Here is a 12981-nt window from a genome sequence, read left to right as displayed (position 1 = left end):
ATTAATTCTTTACATTTTTAAATAACGAAATTGCAAATCTTGACACCAATCATCTAATACACAGGCTTGATTAACCAATAAATGATGTATAAAATCTGCTTTCGTAAAACCATTTAAAGCTTCCTAACTTTAGTTCTATTTAAAAGGGAAGGGAATAAATAAGATTGATAAATAGGATTAAATTCAGAAAACAAAAATCATCAATAATCCTGTGACTAGGAAGTGATTAGGCATCCTTGAGATGGTTAGTGAAGGATCAAAAGGACATAGAGCTTTAGGATAAGAGGCCAAAGAACAGAACAGTGGAAGGATTTAGAACATCACCACTTTGCAGACACTGTGGTAAAGACTGGTTGAAGAGATTCATTGATGGTTGCTAAATATAGGGATGGTGAATCTGATGAAGAGCAAAACATCTGCATGGTCTCCAACTGTCCCCCCCATAGATAGATTATTGGAAAAAAAATAATGGACAACCCTTTACCTGGGAAAATTAACATCATGAAGATGGGCATCCTATGCCTCCCAACACAATAGTCTAAGAAGGTAGTACTGTAGCCTGGGATACATAACATGAATGTATGTATGAACCAGCGAACACAAGTTGATTACCATGCTATAAAGTAATTGGCTTGTATTCGTCAAAAGTGTCAAGGTAGTGAAAGACAAAGGCTAAGGAACTATTCCAGATTAAAGGAGATTAAAGAGATATGAGAACTAAGTGAAATACATGATCCTGGACTGGATTCTGTACTAGAGAAAAAAATGTTAAAAAAAATTAAAATTATTTATTGGGACAAATGACAACACGGGGATTATAGACTGTAGATTGTACTAATGTTAAATTTCCTGACTATAACAGTACTACAGTTGTAAAAGTACTGCAGTTCTTAAAAAAATACACACTGAGGTATGAAGATAAAGAGACATGATGTATACAACCTATTCTCAGATGTATCAGAAGAGATAATAATATGGAATGTGTGTGTGTCTGCGTGTGTATGGAGAAATAAATAAAGCAATGCAGCAATTTTTTTAAATTGGTGAATGTGCCATCAGGAGTAGTTCTCTGTATTATTCTTGCAACTTTTTTGCAAACCTGAAACTATTTCAAAGTGTTGGTAAATCGTCGAAAATGAGAGCAGACGTGCGCCCCAACTACTGAGCCTGCACTCTAGAGCTCGCGTGCCACAACTACTGAAGCCCGCACACCTAGAACCCGTGCTCTGCAACGAGAAGCCACTGCAATGAGAAGCCTGCGCACCACAATGAAGAGTAGCCTCCACTCACCGCAACTAGAGAAAGCCCGCGCACAGCAACGAAGACCCAAGGCAGCCAAAAATTTAAAAATAAATTAATTAATTTAAAAAAAAAAAGAAAATGAGAGCAGAGGGGGTGAGCGAAATGGGTGAAGAGAGTCAAAGGCACAAAGTTCCAGTTATAAAATAAATAAGTCAGGGAGATGTAATGTACAGCATGGTGACTATAGTTAATAATACTGTATTGTATATTTGAAAGCTGCTAAAAAAGTGAATCTTGAAAGTCCTCGTCACAGGGAAAAAAACTGTAACTAAGTGTGGTGACGGATGTTAACTAGATTTCTTGTGGTGATCATTTCTCAATATATAAAAATACCTACTGAATACCTACCTACGTTGTACACCTGAAACTAATACATGTCAATTATACTTCAATAAAAAAATAAATTAGAGCAGAGGAACAGGGTAAGCTTTAAGTTTTTTACATAAATTTTGTCATTTGGGTTTTAAAAAAGGCAAGAAATATCACCCTTTAATAAATGAGAGAATGCAAACTCAAGAGAGATTAAGTTACCACTTCCAGAACAGGGGTCTCCTTGTTTCTGTACAACCCCATTAGGTTGCAATTCAATGGCCAAAATGTTTCTAATTCCTGAAAGCCTCAAGGCCATACACTGTCTACAACTACTACTATTCAAAGTTTTAAACTTTTAATGAGTTGTATGCATTCTCTAATAAAAGCACAATAAACTTCATCAAGTAGTAGATAGCACATCCAAGTGCTCAAGAGAATGGGCTCCAAGATTAGATTGAGTTCAAATTCAGGCAGTGCAGTGGTTCTAGCTTTGTGATCTTGGGCAAATTAACCACTTGTGCTCCAATTTTCTCATCCGCAAAGTGGGATCAAAGAAGTACCTTTGGGTTGCTCCTTGATCCTCTGTGACACTTGAGCATCACAGAATAGTTTCCCATAAGCCATACTCACACTCAGCCAAAGGGTTGTTAGGAGGACCAAATGAAATAATAAATGTAAAGTAGTGTGCACAAGTGCACAAGCAGTCTATAAATGTTAGCTATTTTTATTTTAAATCCAACATGCTCAGTCACCTCAACAGCACTGGTCATAGTCAAAGCTACACATTTTTTTCCAAATCAGGCCCAAATCTGACAAAATAGGAAATGAAAGGCTCTAAAAGAAAAACATCTTAGAAGTTCACAAAACATAAAAGTAAATCAATTGTAAGCATATCACATGCAAAACAGACCTATACAGACTTATACGTTAATTCAACAGTTGAAACATCTGCTAATAGAACAGCAGAGCTGCAACAAGCTCCTTGTTGGACCAATCTATCATCTAAATACACAGAATGAAAAATGAAAAATTAGTTATATTGCTTTTAAACTTTTCTAACTTGCGAATAAGGAAACAAATAAATAAACAAACCAAAAACTCTATTTCACACATTCCATACAGGAGTTCAGGTAGCTTAATACAGTGAAAATGTTATCCCAATTTCAACTACTAGCACCTTCCAGAATGTCTTTTAAAATAAATTTGAAATTTAATTTAAATTAAGTTTTAATATATCTTTCTGACACCGCAAAGCCACCAGCACAGCTACTTTACCTTAATTTAGCATAAATCTAGTGTCAGCCTATTATGTGACCATAGTGTTTAGTTAGTACTGAGAGACTAAAAAGAAGAAAAACGTAAAAATGATTACAATAAAATACAAAGTTACCAGAATTCTGTAAGTTTAAAACCATTCCTTCGCCCCCAAAAAAATCAATGCGGGGGCGGGGGGGGGTTCTTTCCCTTTTCGGTGGTACTTAAAATACTCTTAATAATTTTTTTTTTACTCTTAATAACTTTTCAAAAAACCACGTATACATTGTTTAGTGTTCATTTTTAAAATTCACACTATTAATTTGTAAAATTTTACCACTTGCTCAGAGTAACACTAAATATTCTCTACTCATATGCTTATTACTGTGTTTGGGATTGGGGTAGTTTTTTGTTTTGTTTTTTGTTTTAGAGTTTTTTTTTTTTTTTTTTTTTTTTGTCTGTAGTGCAAAGGACGTTGCCGGAGAACATTAATGTCTGTATAAACCAGCTTGTCCATTCATAAAGCGCCTAAAACACCTCCTCGCTCCTGCATTCGAGGGTCACAGAACAGTTTCCCATTAGCCACGCTCTCACGTTCCCTCTCAACTCCCCAAACACCCCTTCCACGCTAGTCAGCGAATTTCTCCAGGTGTGATCAAGCAAACATTAAAGTAGCTTGAAGCGTTTGTTCAAAATTCAGATGCCTGTGCCCCAGCCCAGACCAATTCAGAGTCTTTGGGGATAGCACCTAAGGGCTCCAAATGGTTCTTTTTTCACTGAAGTTTGAAAACTACTAAAGACTCCCCTCCACACACTCATCCCAAACTCCCAACAACTCCCACCAGTCCCAACTGATCCAGCTGCGGGAAACGTTACCGCTCGGCTCCGGGGCGGTCTCAGCGCAACCCCACCCCTCTCCCGGGAGCCCCATCTCGGTGCCCGTTCCTCCCGGGCACCAGCTCCCCAGTCCCGTCCCCACACCCCAAACCTTTCTCCTCACTTCTTCATATCGCTGCTAAAGAGGCCGAAGGCGCCGGAGGGGGAAATGGTTGAGGTCGCCTCCTGACCCAGCTCCGTCGCCTCCCCTCCTCCTGACTGCTCACTGTAAGCGAAGCTGTTGCTGGACATTGCTGCGGTGCTGCCGAGTGTCGGGTTGGCCCTGCCGGGGGTTCTCTCCGACGGGCTCCCGTCCGAGGAACGCGAAACAAAACTAGCTCTCGTTTGGAGGGGCGCCCGCAGGCGCTTCCGGACTCGTCACGGCTCCCAAAGCCGGCCTGGCGGTCCACCCCCTGCGCATGCCCAGTGTGCAGGCGGCCGGAGCCCACCCCCGCCGGGCACTCCAGGGCCTGCCTGGATTTGCCTTCTCCGGGTTTTTGAGGTAGCTGAGAGGCTCGGACCCCGGCTCTGCGGAAGGCAGGCCTCGCGCATGCTGGAGACTAGACTCTCGACTTTCAAAGTTTTTTTGGAAACAAATACCCGTGTATCCATTTCGATCCCCTAGGAGGTTCCCGAGCCCGGACACCTCTTTGTCGGACTCCTGTTGTAAACCAGTAGCTTTCAGATTTTTCCTGAAACTCCAGTTAACACACCAGATCAACTTTCCTAAACATATCAGGATTGCTTTTCCTGTTTAAGCTGGTTTCTGCTCCTCTCCCTGCAGCCATCTGTGTCTTACACCTGCCCCAGGCAACCTTTGTCGCAGATCTCTGCGTTTAAAGGAAACCTCCAGGGCCCTGTCTTTGAGGATCCACCACCTGCCAGATGTGTTCATTGTAGTGAAAGCTTCAAACGAAAATCCTGGGACCGTTGGTTTCAAGGAGCTGGTGATTCCTACTGACGTCTGGCTACCAAAAGTAGAATAAAATAAAATAGAGTCGCCTCATGCACCAGGAGTAGCCTATCATCTGGGCACCTCCTTCCTTTGTTCTGCCGCTTGTGGTATCACTTAACTAAAGTCTTCTGGGGAGTCAAGGCAGAAAGTTGCCTGGCCCCTGAGTAGCACCTGAGAAACCTTTCCAGGAGTAACTTCCCTCAGCCTGACGTTTCGGATGGATTTCAGATCCTACCCTAAACTTTCCGCACTCCTTCCCCTTTAGGCAGACTTTGAAGCTTAGAGCCCTAAGAAACTGTCAGGGGACTACGGAAACACAGTGTGGGGAGGCAGCGCCTGGGTGGGGGAGGGGAGAGCGTCGTACAAGGGTTAGAGTGCTGTCCTCACCTCCTCTAATGGCCACACTGGAAACAACACTGAGGTCACTACTTACCTACCAAAATGGCCAAAATCCAGAACACGGACACCACCAAACGCTGGTGGGGACGGGGAGCAATAGAAACTCTCATTCATTGCTACTGGGAATGCAAAATTGTACAGCCACATTGGAAGATAGTTGAGCAGTTTCTTACAAAATTAAACGTACTGCTACCATATAATCCAGCAATTGAACTCCTTGGTACTTATCCAAAGGAGCTGAAAACTTATGTCCATGCAAAAATCTACATAGATATTTATAGCATCCTTATTCCGAATTACCAAAACTGGGAAGCTATCAAGATGTCTTTCAGTAGGTGAATGTATAAACAAACGGTGGTACATCCAGACAATTAAATATTATTCAGTGCTAAAAAGAAATGAGCCATCAAACCATGAAAAGACATGGAGGAAACTTAAATGCACATTATTAAGTGAAAGAAGCCAATCTGAAAAGGCTACATACACTGTGATTCCAATTATGTGACCTTCTGGAAAAGGCCAAACTATGAAGACAGTAAAAAGATCAGTGGTTGCCAGTAATTGAGTTGGGAAGAAGCGGGATGAAAGGCAGAGAACAGAGGATTTTTAGGGCATTGAAAATACTCTATATGATACCATAATGATGGATAAATGTCTCCAGACCCATAGAATGAATAACACCAAGAGTGAACCGTAATGGAAACTATGAACTTTGGGTGATAGTGATGTGTCAATATAGGTTCATCAGTTGTAGCAAATGATCACTCTGGTAAAGATGTGGTAACCGGGGAGGCTGTGCATGTGTAGGGGCAGGGCATATATGGGAAATTTCTGTAACTTCCTCTCAATTTTGCTGTAACCTAAAAATACTCTAGAAAATAGAACCTTAATTTTTTTAAAAAAATTATTTTTAAAAAGAAAAGCCACACTGTTACTTTGGAAAAAATCATGGCTCTAGGTGGGGGAGGACAGAATGCCCTCCAAACTTCATATTCTGGTCAAAACTTGGCAGGTTTTTTCTTCAGCTGTTGGAATACCCTTCCAGGGATGAAATGATGGAGCACCTAAAATGTTTTGTTGTCAATATCGATGATATTGATCAATTTATGGAATTTCACCTACAGCTGATTTTTCATGATGATGATGATGACGATGATATATACTTAGTAGATGGCTTAGTATGTACGAGGCACATAAATGATTTTCATATATTAATTTATTTAATAGTAGAAGAAGCTAAGGTTTGCTTTCCTTTATCTGTGAAATGAGGACATTGATATACACATACCCTAGAGACTCTTTGGCATATATTCCTGGGCATAGAATTTCTTGGTTGTAGATTATATGCACCTTTACTGAATATCCTAAATTGTTCTCCAGTATAATTTTAACAGTTCACACTCCCACAGCAATGTTTGAGAGATCTTCTTTCCTCACATTCTCACTAACACTTTGTTTTCTTAAAAGTTTTTATCCTCATCAATATGATAGGTATGAATATTATTTTATTGTAATTGAGTTTCATTTTTGTGTTCATAATGAATTTAAGCATCTTTTTATGATATTGTTCCATTTGCATTTTCTTTTCTGGGAACTGCACATAAAGAAATTTACTCAATTTTACACTGAGTAGTTTGTTTTCCTTATAGATTTGAAGTTCTTTATTCTTGAGTCTGTCTTTCACTGCTTGATTTTATTTGGTAATATTTTCATATTTTAATTTTTTCATGCAGACTAGTGTAGGAGATTGAACTACAATTTTTTTTACATTGTTCGTGAATGGTGTGGGTATTATGATTATATATTCCTCAAAATATTTGTTGGGTAACTTTCTTTTTCTCTTCTCTGGATTATTATGTATAAGATGCAAAGCATATATTCTTCGGAAAAACAGATGAAACTTTCTTTTATCACTGAAAAAATATTAGGGACTTGACAAGAGTAGACTTGAATTCCCTTACTGCCTTAAGATTCTAAGACAGTTACAGAAGTATTCTTACAGAAATATACAAAAATATATAAAAATAATAACTACATACGTTGAGGTCTAGTGTTCCCATCTCTTCAGAATTCAAAAATCTTTTATATAGTTATGACGTTTTCTGACAGGAAAAAGGTCGTGCTTCCAACCAGAAGAAACATCAGCTCTAGTTGAACCAAAGACTTATTCTTTGATGCTTGTTACCAAGCCAAAAGCAGATTTTTCTGTTTCCTACCCACATATATAGAATCTCAGGATCATTGATAAATATGCTGCTTTTTCAAAATGATTTTCTCCCTAAACTTTTAACAAAACCTTTGTTGAATTTTCTGATTTCAGCTTCTGTTCATCTGAACCCTCATGATAATAGGTATTAAATTTGGTATATATATTTTCAAACTTTTTTCTAAGCATAGAAAAACAAATTATACATGTGTATATTTTACCAAATGTCAGTTAAAACTGTATCATCAGCCCCCGATCGCCGCAACTAGGGAAAGCCTGCGCGCAGCAATGAAGACCCAACGCAGCCAAAGATAAACTTATTTAAAAAAAAAAAAAAAAAGCCAGGGTTACATTTCTTCAGGGTTTAAAAAAAAAACAAAAAAACACAACAGAACATACACAGTGAGTCAGCATGGCCTTGGCATGTGGGAAGGGAGTCTTATCATCAAAGGAGGACCAGCATTGGTGTCCCAGGAAAAGGGGCATTTAATCTTTATTTTTTAACATGGACGTTCTTTACTTTTGGTCAATGTGCCCTTTTTCTTTAATAATTAAAGCAGATGTATAATGTATGTTTGATAGGCCCCAACAGGCTATTTTAGTTAGCATAAAATTAAAGTTAACTCATGTATAAGCCAGAATGACTTCCGTATATCTCAATATGTGAACATTTCTTTTATCAGCCTCCTTGCGTCAAACCTTTCTGTCCTTGTTATGGGGACGTCAACTCCATGACAGCACCCCGTCCTTGTCCAGGTCCCGAAAGAGAGAGCAGAGCTAGGGTGGGCAGTGAAAGCCTTCAGCCAGTGGCACCTTGGTCCTTGAACTTTTAGTTTTAACCTCTATGGCAAACTCTAAGCCAACTAAACTCCCAACCTCCAATTCAATTTTCTGCCCTTGTGTCTTTGTTCACACCAGTTCATGGGCCAGGACAGCTGTCATCCCTTTTTTCCTGCCAATTCACTCTGAAACTTCCCCTGATCCCCTTCTTTATGAAATATCCCTTCTTTTTCTCCAGATCTCTTTTTTTTCCTCTGAATCCATGTAATATTAAACCCTTTCCTAAACAAACAAACAAACAAAAAAACTGTATTATCATTCTGCATCTTATTTTTTCTTTTAATGTATTATGGAAATCTTTCCATTCCAATATATATGGCTGCCTCATTGTTTTAAACATACACATAATAGCTCATTCTCTGGGTGCACCTTTACGTATTTAGTCAACTGCCCATACAACATTGCCCATACGTGTGTTTGTACACTAGCATCAGTTTTTCCATAAAGTAAGATCCCAGAAGTCCAATAGCTAGGGCCAATGATGTGCACACTTAAAATTTTAATAGATAGTGCCAAATTTATAACCCAAAAGGAGGGTACCAGTTATCTCTTCTACAAATATTCCTCTGTTTCACCATACCCCTTCCAGCAATGAATATTATAAATCTTTTTAATGTTTGCTAGTCTTATTGGCAAAAAATAAATAATAAAATCCTCACTATTGTTTAAACTTTTATCTCATTTGTTATAATTAGGGTCCACATAATAATGTATTGCCTAAATTGGAAACTTTTAAGACTCTTTATGACACTAGTCATAATTTTACTGGAAGAGCACATATAAACCAGGCCTTTCCCAGGGAAACAGGACTATATTATTACCCCAAGTGGGATGGAGTTAAAGCATACATTAATTGGCCTTTTGAATTTTTTTCTATTAATTATGCAGAGTTGGCATTTGCTTATTTTTAAATGAGTTATCTGTCTCTTTTATTTGTAGGCACATTATAAATAATGAATGTTAAGCTTTTCTCTTTATTTTCTAGGAGAGTGTAAGTTATAAAAATTGATTCAAAAAGTTGTAGGAAACATGAATAGACTAAATAATTATAGAAAAAATTGAAAAAGTTGTCAAAAATCTACCACCAGAGAGATGCTAAACCAATACAGTTCTATTAGGCCTATAAGGACTTCCAATTTCTGTTATGTTAAACTATTACTGAATTTTTAAAAAAAAAAAGACAAAGCACTTCCAAATTCATTTTGTAAGACCAGCATTAACGAAATCCAAGCCTGACATTTTTTTAGTACAAAAAAAGGAGAGCTATAGACTTTCTAAATAATATACTGAACAAATATTAAATGAAAACATAAAATTACGCAGTAGGTTTTACATATAATAAAATAATTTTTAACATTAAAAAACTTATTATACTTATTATATATAGTATATATATCAATAGATATTGGAAATGGATTAATAACATAATCAGCTCTTCTGATTTAAAGTCATAATTAATAACCTAAGAAATGGAAGGAAATAGTGTTACCATTATTGTGCATATACAGTAGTCCCCACTTGTCCACAGTTTTGCTTTCCATAGTTTCAGTTACCTGCAGTCAACTGCAGTCCAAATGTATTAAATGAAAAATTCCAGAAATAAACAATTTATAAATTTTAAATTGCATGCTGTTCTGAGTAGCATGATGAAATCTTGTGCTGTCCCACTCTATTCTGCCCAGGACATGAATCATCCCTTTGTCCAGCATATCCACGCTGTATACACTACCTGTTTGTTAGTCACTTAGTAGCCATCTCGCTTATCTGTATCACAGGGCTTGTATTCAAGTAAACCTTATTTTATTTAATAATAGACACAAAGTTCAGGAGTAGTGATGCTGGCAATTTGAATACTCTCTTACTGTGCCTAATTTATAAATTAAATATTATCATTGCTATGTATGGATAGAAAAAAACATAGTATATGTACGGTTCAGTACTATTCATGGTTTCAGGCATCCACTGGGGTTTTTGAACATATCTATCGTGGATAAGGGAGGACTACTGTATAAATGTTGTATGTATAGATTATGTTAAAATTACCTCCACAAAACATATAAAGTAAAACACATATTCATATTTAATAGTGAAACATGAAAGTATTCCAACTAGAGTCAGAAAAAGAATAGATATGCCTAATAACACCATTACCATTTAATACTCTTCTATAGATTCTAGATAATGCAATAAGATAAGAAAGATAAATAAAAAAATAAATAGTGGGGAAGAAAAGATTATAATATTTATTGATAATATGATTATCTTGCTGGAAAATCTAAGAGAAAATTATTAGACCTTTACGTTGATTCAGCAGAGTGGCCAGATTCAAAATCCAATAGCACTCCTATGCACCAATAATATCTACTTACAAAATGTAATTTTAAAAAGACCCTATTCCACAGTAGCAACAAATAAGCCTTAAGAAATTTACAAGACATAAGTGAAGAAAAACTATAAAATTTCACCAAAGGGTGGGCAGCAGGGGAAAGACCTGAAAAAAGAGTCTGTGTTTCTGGATAGGAATATTCAAGTGTTTCTATATACTTAACGCAGCTTCCATCAAAATTTAAAAATTTTACCAGACAAATTGAATCTAAAGTTTATCTGGAAAAATAAATGCAGCTTAAAGCAAGAAATATGGGGGGGAGTGGAGTATAGCATGGTGAAGGGATTACCCTACTACTCACGTAAATGTACTATAAAGTTATCGCAATTTAAACGTTTGGTAGTGTCTCAAGAATCAGTAGACTGATTGACAGAATAGAAACAGACTAGCTCTAAGTGAATATTGACATTTTGATAAAGTTAATATTTCAGAACACTTATGAAATAATGTATTCTTCAATAAATGGTACTGGGATAATTAATTAGTTAACTATAGGGCAAAAAATAAAGTTAGATTTCTATATTCATTTCTGATGGCTGCTGTAACAAACTACCAGAAGACTAGCAGTTTAAAACAACATAAATTTATTCTCTTGCAGCTCTGGAGCTCAGAAGATTGAAATCAAGATATACATTCTAAAGTATGGGCAGGGCAACTCCTTCCAGAGCTCTAGGGGATAAGACCTTCCTTGCTTGTTCTAGCTGCTAGAGCTGCATTCCTTGCATTCCTTGGCTCTTGGTCCCTTCTTCCGTCTTTAAGGCCAGCAGCATAACTTTTTCAAAACTCTCTGCTCTGTCTTCACTTTGCCTTCTCCCAATCTGTGACAGGTCTCCCTCTGCCTCCTTCCTACATGGACATTTGTGATTATATTTAGGACCTACCCAGGAAATCCAGGCTAATCTCCTCATCTCAAAATTGTTACTTTAATCATGTCTGCAAAGTCACTATTGCCACATAAGGTAACATTCACAATTTCTAGGAATTAGGCTTTGAATATATTTAGGGGTTATCATTCAGCCTACCACAATCTCTAACTCACACAATCTAAACATAAATTCCAGATTGATCAAAAATAAACCACAAAACTTGAATAAATTTTAGGAAAATATTTTCAGGATTGAGGATGGTTACGGATTGGGGTAAAAAAAGACTCTCAGCATAAATCTAGGCTAGAAACAAAAAACAAATATTTATAAAACAATAAATTTTATACAAATAATTTTAGCAGCCTTTACAATTAGAAAATGATTCTCTTATGGTTTTTAATAGAATTTAAATTTTACAGCGTTAGTGAAGACATGAGGTACAAATTTCACAAGTATTTTTCTAAGTGCTCCCATTTCAAAAAACATTTAAATTTGAATTATGAAGAAAACAATAATTTGATCTCTAATAACAAGAGTTTCCATTTATTGAGCTCTTAAATATTTCAGGATCCAAATTAATTACATGTGCTTACCATTGTCCTGCTTGATCCTCATTTACATCTAAGGACTTAATTGTGAGCCACTCCCCCTAGTTTACTACACTCCAGACAGTCTGGTGTTTTGTTTCTTGATCCACCAAGCTTGTTCTGACCTGGAAGACCTTACTTGCTGAGTTCTCTGCCCAGAACATTCTTCCAATGGGTCATCAAAAGGCTGACTCCATCAGCTTTATTCAGGCTTTATTCTATTCAGCTGTTCACTCAAATATCACCTGTCAGAGGTCTTCCCTGACCACCCATTCTAATTTGGTACTTGCCCTGATTCTCACCCCCATTGGTAAACAGAATTGATTGGGACAACTGAGCCTTTTAGTTAGCTATGCCTTGCTCTGTGATACAAATCCCTCTGGCAGTTTTGCATTGAGTTAAAGAGGACAGCTTTCCCAGATAGAGTACAAAGTTTCTTTTGCCAAATGAATATGAGTTGTCATGCCCTCCTGTTTAAAGAAACCCCATGATCAATTATTTTGGAATGTGAAGAACTCTTCTGTAACTGAATTTATGCAATCCTCCAATTTACCAAGCATTTGGGGATTTTCATATTTCAGGTTTTCTGAAGTGGTACACACCTGCAAACTTATGCTTTGAAAATGCCATGACCTCATTATTATATTTTATAATGAAATTGATCTGGAAAAATGCAATGTGATAAACCCTACACTAGACAATGACTAATATTTATTTGAGATGATGATATAAGAATAGAAACTATTATCTCTAAATATCACAAAGGGAATTTTTAGGCCACTTATATTCTCTTATTTTATTTAAGAGTTTTAGATGGACTTAATCTCAGAGGCAAAGGCTTAAGTTATACAAAATGATTTTGTTATATTTTTCCTCACATTCCTAACATATTGACTATTTTTATTCAGTCCTAGGTTTTGGAAGGAGTTTAAATAGCTAGGTGATGTGCTCAGCAAAGATAAGCTCTGCTGAAGTAAAAGTCTAGTGGGAACATCTTC

At 37.0% G+C, this 12981-nt stretch overlaps 1 protein-coding gene across 1 annotated transcript in view; it reads right to left on the bottom strand.

Annotated features, from left to right (window-relative positions):
• The window catches only part of AP3B1 (adaptor related protein complex 3 subunit beta 1), a 271201-nt gene extending 267034 nt beyond the window's left edge, over positions 1 to 4167 (bottom strand). Inside the window, exon 1 of the mRNA XM_082457114.1 lies at positions 3869 to 4167. Coding sequence (XP_082313240.1) covers positions 3869 to 3996 — 128 coding nt within the window. The 5' untranslated portion in view covers positions 3997 to 4167. The remainder of the gene's footprint in view (positions 1 to 3868) is intronic.
• Positions 4168 to 12981: the final 8814 nt, after the last annotated feature.

The sequence above is a fragment of the Balaenoptera physalus genome (genome assembly GCF_965194825.1).
Source record: "Balaenoptera physalus genome assembly, chromosome: 3".
NCBI classification, from domain to species: domain Eukaryota; kingdom Metazoa; phylum Chordata; class Mammalia; order Artiodactyla; family Balaenopteridae; genus Balaenoptera; species Balaenoptera physalus.
This window is presented reverse-complemented; position numbering and strand designations above follow the sequence as displayed.